General features: G+C 37.8%; 1 protein-coding gene across 3 annotated transcripts in view; it reads right to left on the bottom strand.

The window, feature by feature from the left end:
- Window positions 1-11362: 11362 nt before the first annotated feature.
- The window catches only part of PMS1 (PMS1 homolog 1, mismatch repair system component), a 43240-nt gene continuing 42568 nt past the window's right edge, over window positions 11363-12034 (bottom strand). For all 3 annotated transcript variants that reach the window (XM_056496940.1, XM_056496937.1, XM_056496938.1), the window contains one exon: window positions 11363-11791. In XM_056496940.1, coding sequence (XP_056352915.1) covers window positions 11600-11791 — 192 coding nt within the window. In that variant the 3' untranslated portion in view covers window positions 11363-11599. The remainder of the gene's footprint in view (window positions 11792-12034) is intronic.

Raw genomic sequence — 12034 nt, 5'->3', positions numbered from 1 at the left:
TCCAAGAGACTGCCGAATACCCTTTGAAGTTATTTACATTATGTATCCATACCCAACAGAAGTGTCGTATTTCTTCACCTAGGTTACACACAATTCAGAGTAATTTAACTTTTTTGTTGTTGTCTAATGTAATGCAGTGCAGATAGTGTTACTGCATTGTTTTTAAACTTCTGAATGTCTACAAGGCTGCATTCCCTTGGCCTTTAACAGATTCATTTTGTTCACTTCACACATGTAGAATAATGAAAGTATCATGGTATTCTACATTATTTTCTCTTAAAGCCCCTTATTTGTTTTATCTTATAATGAGAAACTGAAAGAAAAAACGAGGTTTCTCCAAATCAAGTAAAGCAGAGCCCCTTGGCTTGCAAATACTCCTTAGGCACAGCAGAGATGCTGTATATCACATGGACAACACTATTGCTGCAGGAGCTTTGTGATTTATGCTAATTAGAAAAGCCACCTTGACGAACAGAAAACAAAGGGCAGAACAGTTCAGTGCTGATGCAGATTTCCAACATTAGGTTTAAGTTTCACAGGAAATACCGAAGACCAGTGGTTACAGGAATCTCACAATGCTGGTACGTATCTGGGAGTCCTTGCTGGAGGAACGTCAGTCAGAGGCACAAATCATGAGTGATTTGTATCATGCAGTCTTATCCCAGGACTCATCAGCTCTGGGGAAGAGTGAAAAATACCTGCTCTTTTTAGGGGATTCACAGATCAGAAGTTTTAACTACAGAAAAACCTTTGAAAAAGCACATCCTTCACTATTTTACGTAAGCCCATCATGCAAGACTATTCCATATCTCTGCAGCCATAAGGGAGAACTTGTCTTGCTACAGCTGTTTATGTTCAAACAGGTCTCAGCACTGGATTGGGTGTGCTCCTCTTCTCCTCCCCAAACAGCTCTGGTGTATTTCTCCAGTGTTAAGTGTACAGGAGCCTAATATTTTTCACTGAGTCTCAAGATCTCATGATCTTTTTTGAGTCCCTAAGAACTAGATTTTGAAAAGCATTTACGCACATGAAACTTTTCACATGTGCTCATCCCTTCTGAGCATTTAGGAAAACCCCAGTGTTGGTTTAGAATCTGGTTGTCTTTCCTATGTTTAAAGATGACCAAACCCAAAAGTGCAAACTCTGGAAGTCCATAAAAGGCAGAAATTTGTAATTAAAGACCTCAGAATGTATTACAGGACATAGATCTGCTCTGAGGTCTGAGTTCACTCCATGGACATAGAAATTGATACGAATGGGTAGGTTACTTTTACGGAGGATATATGTAACTTGGATTATATAAAGAATTAGTCTAAGTTAAAAACTAATTCCTTTTCCGTATCTTCAATGTGGAGATCATGTCAGCTTGTTGGCAAATAAGAGCAAAAAGCAGTGACTTGAGACAAGGATTTATCCCTTTATAACAATCACACCACGCAAATTATCATGCACATAAATTTATCTCATGTTTTCACTTTTTACTTGACTAAAGTGTCACAGGCCATGGAGCAATTTTTGTCCTCATGATTACTAGAAACACTGTCTCTCCCAGCACCTCTAAGGAGGAGACTTGTGAGCACACACATTAGTTTCAAGCTATTTGTGCTTCACCTTGAATGTAGTAAATGCTACACAAGCAAAGAAAGTGCCACACAGGTAATGACAAGATGCAGAACACTCTATGCAAACAACTCCAGGTTAAATTTAGGAGGAGCTCCAATCAGGCTCCTGTGCAGAAAACAGCTATTAAGTGTTCCTCTGAACACAAAATGGATCATTAAAATAAGACCAATTGAAAACCAATTGAAAAATCACTTTGACTCAAGAGGCTTAAACTGCAGAAACAGCTATGCCATCAAAACATGAGTAAAGTCTTTTCCAAGCAACAACAATAAAAAAGGAGCACTTATGTGATTTGCAGGGTCAGCACTGCTAATTTATAGCAAGACCATGGTGAACTGAGTACCCTTTTTGTATTTCTCAAAATACATGCTATCCTACAGATGCAGCACACTGTGTCACAGATGCTTAATAATTAAGCAACATGGACAACTTCACGTAGTTGTTTGCTATGACCTATTGAAAAAATAACAAAACCCAGCAGTTTTCAGGCTTAATACAAGGTGCAGAAAAACAAGGACTGTATTTTGCCCCATTGGTTAAGGGGAACAAAAGTGGCCATGTATCTTAACACCTGGGAAAAGTCAGGGCATGCACAGCTGGCCGCGAGCTGGTCACACATTCCTGAGGTTACAATTACAGCTAGTGTTCTCAAACCAGCCTCACTGACAAGCAGTTGCAGATGGCCAAAATGCTTATGTATGGAAAGAGCTTTACTCAGCAAAATCTTAGAAAAATAATGTATCAATAGGAGCTCTTGTATCTGTATATGTAGCACTTTCTCAGTGATGTTTTCTTCACTTAGCCCACAGGTCATGTCATAGAAACCCCTCAAAACAGGAAAACTTTTGTGTTGCACATCACATAGATTATTTGGTACTAGCATATAATTCTCCCCTCCAGTAGAGTCTCATGTAATTAAAATAGGGAAGCTGTTACCAGTGTGTTCAGCTCCCAGATTTGCCAAGGGCCAGCCACACTGGCAGTCCGCTTCCCAATACTCCAGTTTGATGAGGGGACAAAGGGGCACCATAAGGATCATTTGTGTACACAACTTCATGCTTCTGACACTGGGGTGAACAGCGACTAACATTGTCAAGAATGAAAACATGAAGGAAAAAAAAAAAAGTACTAATGTTTTCTCTCTCTTCAGCACTTAAAAAAATACACCTACACAAAGGCTTCTCCAAGGCTTACTGGAACAATCAGAAGTCAAACATGATAAAAACCGAAAAATTACCTGCTTAGATATGAGAACAGAAAATGAAGGTTTTTGTTGTTTGCAAAACCATCCTTACAAGACACTTCTTTAAGGATGGGGTGATCATATGATTGGGTGCAACTTTTTGTGATGCTGAAAGCATGGACACTCAATGTAAAAGAAATTACAAGTAGTTATTACTGTGTTAAAATACAGGAGGAAAAAGATATTTAAGTTAAATATCTAATATGCTTTTAATTAGTAGTTTTCAAGCTTCTGGAGTGTTTGGCAAAATCTGTAAAAGAATTGATATAATAAAAATGATTAGACTTTGCATCAAACATGGCCAGAGCCAGCAATCACGACAGCAATAACAACTGAAATTCCAGCTAGGGTACTGAAGACTATTTGCACCAAGTAAAAACCTTTTTCATAAGAAAAGAACTGCTATCTTTTCCAGAACAGAACATGCTAAAAATGCAACAAGATATGATTATAACATCTTAATTGCATTTTTTTTTCAGTAAAAATTGCAGTAGAAGAACACACAAGAGTACTGCTTGTGCCTGCTGCTCCCTGAGCAAGAGCCCTGTTACTGTGATTAGTACAGGGCACCACATGAACATCCTTCTGCACATGATCAGCAAGACTAAAAGGTCACTATGGTTTTAATTTACTATTTGCTATAAAACTTGTATCTTAAACTGACTGCATATGTTTCTCAGTTATCACGCATACCTTGAAATCAACAAATCAGAGGTTAGATTACAAATCACTCAGTGTAAACTTGTATTAATATTCTGTCCCAAACCAACTGAGAGTAAAGAAGACCTCTCCAAAGAGACGCTGTCCATTTTATCAGGCCATACTCTGTACTTCCTGAGACAGAGTATCTCCCTCTCTGAAGGTTAGGGAATTTTGCCAGAGCAAAGAGCACAGGACCTGACCTCTTCAACAGCAGAAGCCACATAGTTCTCTTAAAACTATTAGCATTTTCACACAACAAAACCTCATTATTAAAAAGATTTAAAATAAAATAATAATTGTGATACTCAATTTTGTAGGTTCCTATTTGTGAAAATCCCTAAGCCTCCTAAAAGAGAATTAGTTTTGTGGTAAATTTGAACCTGAATATTCCCTTCTGCATATTGAGCTTTTCAAAGATTATTTTATTCAGCTTGTAACTACCAGCACAAATGCTGATTCTAAATATATCTGCTGAACTCTAAATGACTTCTGTTTATAGAAATAGGACATAACAAGCTATTAAATCTTCCTTACAACAAACTGCTATGCCAAAATACTTGCTCCAGATTTTTGAGCTACAGTTAAAAGACTTAGACTGGTAACCAGAAGAAAATTGGCAAAAGAGTTATTGCACTATATTTTGTCATTTAAACCTTTCTTTAGGTGGACTTGATTTTAATTAGTTCTGCATCCACACAGGCTTAAAAAATAAAATAAATCTCATGGTGCTTGAAACCTTCATTACTTTATATGATTAAAGAATTTAACACAATGCTTTGCTGCTATAGAGCACCTAAATAAACTGAGAAGATGCTGGAAACAACAATAATGAAAAAATGCATAACTTCGGATGACTTGGGTTATTATAGAGTAAGAAATTATACAGAGGACTTCGCAAGAAGCTTGCAATCGGGCAAGAATGAACTGCACACATCTATTAAACATTAGGTTCATGCTCATCATAGTAAAACTACAAGTGTAAATCTGAATTGCAGCATTTGGAGTTTTCACCCTTGTAAACTCTGCATCCCTCTCATAGCTGACCAAGTTGTTTCTTCAATTTCCATAACCTACAAATGGCTGGTGCACTATTAAGCATTTTCAGATTCTACAGTGAAGCTCACTAAGAGCATAAAACACTATTATTGCAAAAGGTCAGTATCCATTTTATTGCTGTGATAGCTGATGCATAGTCACAGTTGCTCATTTGCAAACATAGATCAAAATTGAAATTTCACACTTTCTAAAGGAGCTGGCAGCATTTTCAGTTGCTCAAAGGTCACTGTAAATAAAGCATAGAAGATGTGGCTCTCCTAAATGGCAATGGGATCTGGGACAACTACTTTTGGAAAAGGGCATTTTGAAGCTCAATGTGAGGCTTTAAGGAAAGGTTCTGTAACTCTTTTGTGGGAGAAGTAACTGAGTGAATTCTTCCAATGAGGGAACAGTTTTCTACACTTCCTCTTGCCTTAGTAACTATTAAATGGTTCCTGCTCTATATTATACATACCTAAGTTGTCAGGGAGCATGAGGAATGTTAACTGACTAAATAATATTTCTACTCTGCCTGCTTAAGGGAAGAATAGGCCTCCAACAAAACATTCCTTTAAAAGAATCTATTTACTACTATTTCATTTCAGCAAAGTCTGATAAGAATCATAGCTAGAGATTTGCTCCTCACAAACTGGAATTATTTGCCTTTCAAAAACTATTTTATATGAAAAACTCAAATTATTTCAATAATAATTTTCCTTTCCATTCCATTGAAGTGAGATGACAGGAGTATTAAATCTGCTTAATGGACATGAGAGGGTTTCTCCCTACCCTCCCCCTTTCTCTTTAGTTGAGAAAAAACTCTCTTACCTTTCATCAAGAACATCTCTAATTTGTCTAATATAAGCAGTATCAAGCTAATAAGAACAAATGAAGACAACCCCTTTTAATTATTTTGTATCATTCTATATAGTTTCATCTAAGCATCTTGAAATCCTTGACAAATAGACTGCCTGACACTGGAATTAAGGCAGAATATTAGTTCTACCAATGCAATTTTATTATTGCAATGACCTGATGAGCAAACACACACATAAATGGTTTGTAAAGCATTCTTCTGTCAAAATGCTTGCCCCTCATGCATATAGTAATTTATCAGGCATTTCAAGTGCTGAAGCAAAAAATATCAGTGATCTAAAATATGTAAAAAATGCAATGATTCAATTAATGCTGAGTTACTCCATGCATGAATGAACAATTTGACCTGGGCTTGAATACAGTATTTTCAATAATGCAGCTGCCATATTCGTTGGTCTCTGCATTTCCTGAAAACTAATCTGCCAAACAAGTTATACAGCATGAATCTTCTGCGCTTCCGTTCTTCGAGGGTGAGTTAGTAATGCTCCACCATCGCTCGTTAGGTCACTGACATGCTACATGCTTTACAACATTTACACACACTGCAATTCTAAAAATCAAGACATGCATTTTCCAGTTGAAGAACTCTTGCTGTCACCTCTGAGCATCTGAATGGCCACTACAGGTTTCTAGGAAACTTCAGGTCAGTTTAGGCATTAATTTGTAAATATTTCTAAATACTTGTTTTGGTTTTGTTTTCTAAGTACACAATATTGTGTCGGCAGTTTTGAGTTATTTCTTTCCAGGAGACTGTCAGATTCATAGTTTCTCTTTCTTTTAAAGCTGAGGGAGCACAAAACATATCAAAATAAATGAACGAAAACTATTTTCAGACAAACAAACAAACAAAAAAAAAGACCCTCTCCTATACCACCTGGTTGGTACAATTCCAACTGCAGTGCTTAACCTGGGAAAGCTTCACCTATAACCAACTCCACATGGAATTCATATAAAATGTGTGCTAGCCTGGACCCTTAAAAGCAATTTCCCACCCTTAAAAATACAGCTTGCTTCATTTCAGGTGAAATTTCAAATACAGAAATAACCTTTGAGTGAAACAAAAATCAGGTTTACTTTGACTGAGTAGTTCAGCCCAATGAAATAATCAATAAAATTATTGATGTGAAAAAACAGGTTGGGTTGATGAAAGACTACAATAACTTTGGATAAACATTTACAACTTCAGATAAAAAGTTATTAAAATAATAAGTAAATATTCTTTAAATGCAGATGACAGCAGCATAATAGTTAATATTTAATCATGACATTGTGAGAATATTCAGTAGTGGAATTAACATATTGCTTTAAAACATTCCATTACTTTCTGCATCTGTTTACTGATAATAAAAGAAACAGCTGTTCTAAATGTAACATTAACAGGTGTAAACCATTCATTTGAGATTTTAAAACAATAATTCTCCTCTGTTTCCTCCTTAGCTATTCTGAAATGACATTACAAACACCCCTCCTATTAGCTTACACAATTAACTCGTAATTGTTTAACCTCTCTGCATGTCCCCAAAACATATACATGTGGAGTTAGCTTCCTTCTCCTTTTGGGCAAAAGGCTCTGTTCTCCTGCACTGCACATCCTGAACTAATGCACCAGATGTGTCCCATAAAATGGTTGGTCACACTATTCAGCAGCTTTCCTTTAGCAACTGTTCTATATCAAATTTACTGTAAAAAACCATCGTAATTATGAAGTAACACTGTATCAAATTCACAGACTGAATATCTCACTATGTTCAGTTAAACTATGAATGATAATTGAGCTTGAAATTGTATATTTACTTTAAATAAGTCCTCCAAATCATCTGCAACAATGTGTGCTTAATTCGAAGCCATTAACAAAAGATTTAACATTTCCACATTTATACTCTCCATAATTTCAGATATGATACTCCATACTTAGAGGAAGAGAGGGGAAAAAAATAAAAGCAAGTTCTCGTAGCCTTCCATTTGCAAAATTAAATGGATGTACCTGAAGTTTCTTATAACTGCTAACCCATCCTGGTAAATGCTGTGTACAAATGAAACAAAATTGTCAAGAACCCTTCAATATTCTATTACAGCCAAAAAATAATTTCAGAATTGAAAGTTTATTTAACATAATAAACCAAGTCCCAATACAAAACCAAAACATGACCTGCTTTACAGAAGATAAAGCAAACTCTGAAGACCAAATATTACAACCCTTTAAAAAACCTAAAAAGTTATTAGTTTAAATTAGTTTTCATTAAAGTAATACCAGTAAGTTTGCAGAGGGAAAAAAAGGAATTAAATAGTTGCTTGTATAAACACATAAAGTGCTTGGGAATATTTATTCTATTGATAGATATTTTATATATTCCATATCAGAATATGGAAATAGAGAAGAATCCATTCCAACAAATCCCAAATTCCATCATCTAGATTTTACTGCTGCCAATGACTGCTAGATGCTCCTGAAATAATTCCCATGTTCCTCTGCTTTTGCTATAGTTCTCTGAACTATACTATTCATGATAAAGGGAATAAACCAAACAAGAAATAATCCAAACTCCTTCACACACACTGGTTAACTGAAACAGAAACTTCATTAATAAGATTGATACTACATTCAGAAAAGACACATGGAAAAGATGCTACCTCCATTTCATGTTTATACCCGTATAAGGAGCAAGGAGCTTTCTTTTCAATGAGACTTTCCTTTATTTATAAAGATAAATTGATATTCAGCAGTTTCTCATTAAAGGAATGTGTAACTTCTCAGAATGAGAGTGAGAGGGACACCTGAGCTGCAAACAGACTTCCAGAACCAAACCTGCCCCAACCAATCACACAAATGATCCTCTGAAAAATGCAAAGCTATGTACAACCAAAAGGCTTTGGAAGCTTTTACTTTTTAGTCTGGAGAGCTCCTGCCTGTCCCCTGAGGAACACTGATACCTGCACGAGGCGTATTTTAGGAAAGCAAGCACGCACACCACGAGGAGCAAGGTAAGCTACAACGCTTTGACCTGCTGGAGACGCACTGTAAGGGAGGAATGATGCTCACCCATGGTCAGCCCCAAACCTCAATTTAAGTCCAAATTGTACAAAAGCGAAATGCCAGCAGAGGGCAGCGCAAATACGAGAAGTCCCTGGAGTGCCCAAGCCCCGCCACCCGTGGGGCACAAGGAGGTGGCTGTCACTCGCTGGTCCCTGGGACACCACCACCACTCCCTGCTCCACAGCTCTTCCTCGCTGGGAACAGGTCAAGTGCAGCAACGTGCAATCCACCCAACACTGCACATTTCAGGTTTTCTTCTTCCTTTCAAACAACCAAGCTGGACATCCCCGCGGAGCTGGGGACGGACTGCCTGCAGCCAAAGGCAGCCTTTGTGCTTCCCTGAGAGCCTCGTGGGGTTTCCCGTGTAGCACCCAGTGCTGATACAATGGCACAAGCTGATGTGCTGCCTTCTTCAGAACTGGTGCCTCAGGCACACCATTTAACTTCTTCAAACTTGTAAACCTACAACTGGAGTACTTCTATTGTTTAAACAAACATAAAATGGATGCATCATTAGAGGCATCAGTGAGAACATCTCTAGAAAGAGAAAGTAACGCTTCTTTTTATTCACACCGGATTAAGCAAGGAGAGATCTCCACCCTGTCCTATCTAAAGCCATCTCCCATTAGTAGAACATCAGTATAATTCCCAATTTCAGCTTGCAGTCCCAACCATGAGTACTGTGGTGGGGAAGACACCCAGACTGACAGCTCCAAAGCCGTGCTCCAGCACTCACTGCTGGCACCCAGCCACACATCCCCCAAAGACAGAAAAAAAAAAGTATGTACACATACCTAAGGAAGAAATCCAGAGCAGCTGTCTGAGGTGTAAGTCCAGCAAACACAGGAAAGGAGGGAAGAGCCAGCTCTCATTTACCTAAACTGGTGCACCTGCACCCACTGAAAATTCTGTTGCTAATTTCCTTCCTTAGCAACTAAACCCACCCTGACACCTGTGAATACTATTTGCCAATCATGTTTTGTCCTCAGTCTAGGGGCCTGAATACCTATTGAAACTTGTCCTCTTGATGTAGATTGAAGTCTTACCAAAGATACTACCACTGGCTTTAGTATAATCAGCATACAGCTATCTCACTTTTGAAGAAGAACCAGCAATTATTAATCTCATTAAATACTGTTTATTATACTCCAAACTGACTAAAACTGGTGCACACATTCATTTAATTTCCAACAACCTTAGTCAGGAGATAAACTTCCATTCTGCAGCTTGCTTCTGGCTTTTCTCACTGTAATGGCACCTCTAAACTGTCAGAATTTGTATTCCAACAAGAATAAAAATAAACAAACTATAACCTTCTGTATCCCATGCAAGGCTGGGATCCTGTTTCCCCATCAGAGCCAAGGGTCACGTCTCCTTCCTCTATCTCCATCCACCTTCTCACTTCGATTCTAAAAATTCACATCTTCTGCACTGAGTGACATTTAGAGCCAAGTGTGTTTGCAAGTGACATTTTCATTTTGTGCCTTGCTACCATTAAGCTTGGAAAGATACCCAGCTTGTGCCCTTTGATCATCCTTGCTCTTTATGAAAAGGACAAACTTACTTTAATGGCATAAAGAAATAATCATAGAATTGTAGAATAGTTTGACTTGGACGTTTTAAAGGTCACCTAGTGCAACTCTCCTGCAGTGAGCAGGACACCTTCACTAGATCAAGTTGCCTAGAGCCCCATCCAACCTGACCTTGAGTATTTCCACTCATGGGGCATCTACTGCTTGTCTGGGTAACCTGTTGTAATGTTTTAGCACCCTTATTGTAAAAAACTTCTTTCTTATATCTAATCTAGATCGATCCTCCTTACATCTTGTTCTGTTGCAACAGGCTCCGTGAAAAAGATAATCCTTGCCTTTCAGGTTAGAATTTACATGCTGTGATGTATGGCTCTGATGTGATTTCTTAAGTTAGTTCACCTGTTCAGCACCAGTGATTTTACTTATTCAAACACTACACTTGCTTGTCTGGGCCAACACTCCTGTCCACAAACTAGCTTGGACTTGGGCCTTTCAGCACCCTTCAACCATTTACCCAGCAGACACAGAAACACTACAAAGCTAGGTCCTACAACCACATTTTCATAGTGCCAAGGTTTGCAAACAACAGCTGGGGATGGACAAGAATTTTCAGGTGAGCTTGAAACTTTTAAAACATACTCTTCCAGAGACAAGGCATCTGCTGTGCACAGAAGGCCTAGGGAGGTAGGTTTAGAGAAGTAGGCCACTACTTGAAATAGAGGAGTAAACATTGTGCTCTGGTAGAAAGAGAATGAACCAGTTTACCAAAATCAGTAGCTCTCTATATAGCAGACTATGCCCTAGTTATGCCACATTCTCCCTGAGGGAGGACAGTTTGTGTTTCCCACCTCCAAACAGTTTGTGTATAGCACTGCACCAATAAACATCCACAGGCACCTGATCCCAGTGCTAACCTGTGCTCCTGTGACTCACATCCATTCTGCTTTCAAGTAACTGGCCAGTTTTTGTTGATCTGAAGTTTATAAACTTTCGTACTGTACTTTTGAGAACCACACTTCTCTAAGTGTAGAATTTTTCCAGATTGGACAGCTAGGACTGTCAATACTCATTTACATGAGCTAAGAATTTCCAAACAGAAATACAACACCACAGAAGTCTAACTACAATAACTGCATATGGCAATGTCATATTTAAATACTTACAGCTATCTGGCATTCTTTTGAAATTTAACAGCTGATGTCCTTAGTATGATAAACTTTGCCATGCTCTGTTGAAAGCAACTTCTAACCATTTCACATCTAAAAAATTCTGACATACTGGTATTTCTTAAACCTGCAGCAATAAGACAAGAAGGAAACCAGTTGAGAACATTTCTTTAATAAATTATTTCTAAAAAATAGTGGTGAGTTGCTTCTATACAGTATCTACTTTCAGTTTTCAAGTAGCATATTTTACTTTAATAAAGTCTTTAGGAGGTGAACATGTAACAGTGAAAAGTCATTATACAAAAGCTTTGCACAAAACATACTGAAATTACAGAGTAGTAATCAAAATTAAGCAAGAGAAGTATGAACCCCAAACAAAATGTTCCATTTACTGAATAATTTCCATGGAGTTGTGCTTGTCAACTTCTGGAATATCTGTTAAGTGATGAAAAAAAGGACGACCATGAACGCAGCCTTTATTTTCCTTTCCAAGCTGTTGCTTCATCCTGTAAATTGTGTTTTGTACATCTTCTTTTGACAAATGTAAGGGCAGCTGCCGAGCTAAACGTACTGCTTCTCCCTGTGGAAAGGAAAAACAAAACCAAAACCCAATAGTTTTAAAGTACCACCTTTTAGCTCATTATCCTGGGACTAACAGAAAGCAAGAATTAAGCACTCACTGTTTAAAGGTCATACTTTTCTGCTGCTAAATATTCCAAATCTCAGAAATCTAAATATAGCTTTAAACATATCTTACTGGTCAGTTCATGACATTTCTTCAATGGAGGTATGCACAGTCAGCCCCTTGGTTATGTTTGCATTC

Source organism: Oenanthe melanoleuca, chromosome 7, assembly GCF_029582105.1.
Source record: "Oenanthe melanoleuca isolate GR-GAL-2019-014 chromosome 7, OMel1.0, whole genome shotgun sequence".
Taxonomy (NCBI): Eukaryota; Metazoa; Chordata; class Aves; order Passeriformes; family Muscicapidae; genus Oenanthe; species Oenanthe melanoleuca.
This window is presented reverse-complemented; position numbering and strand designations above follow the sequence as displayed.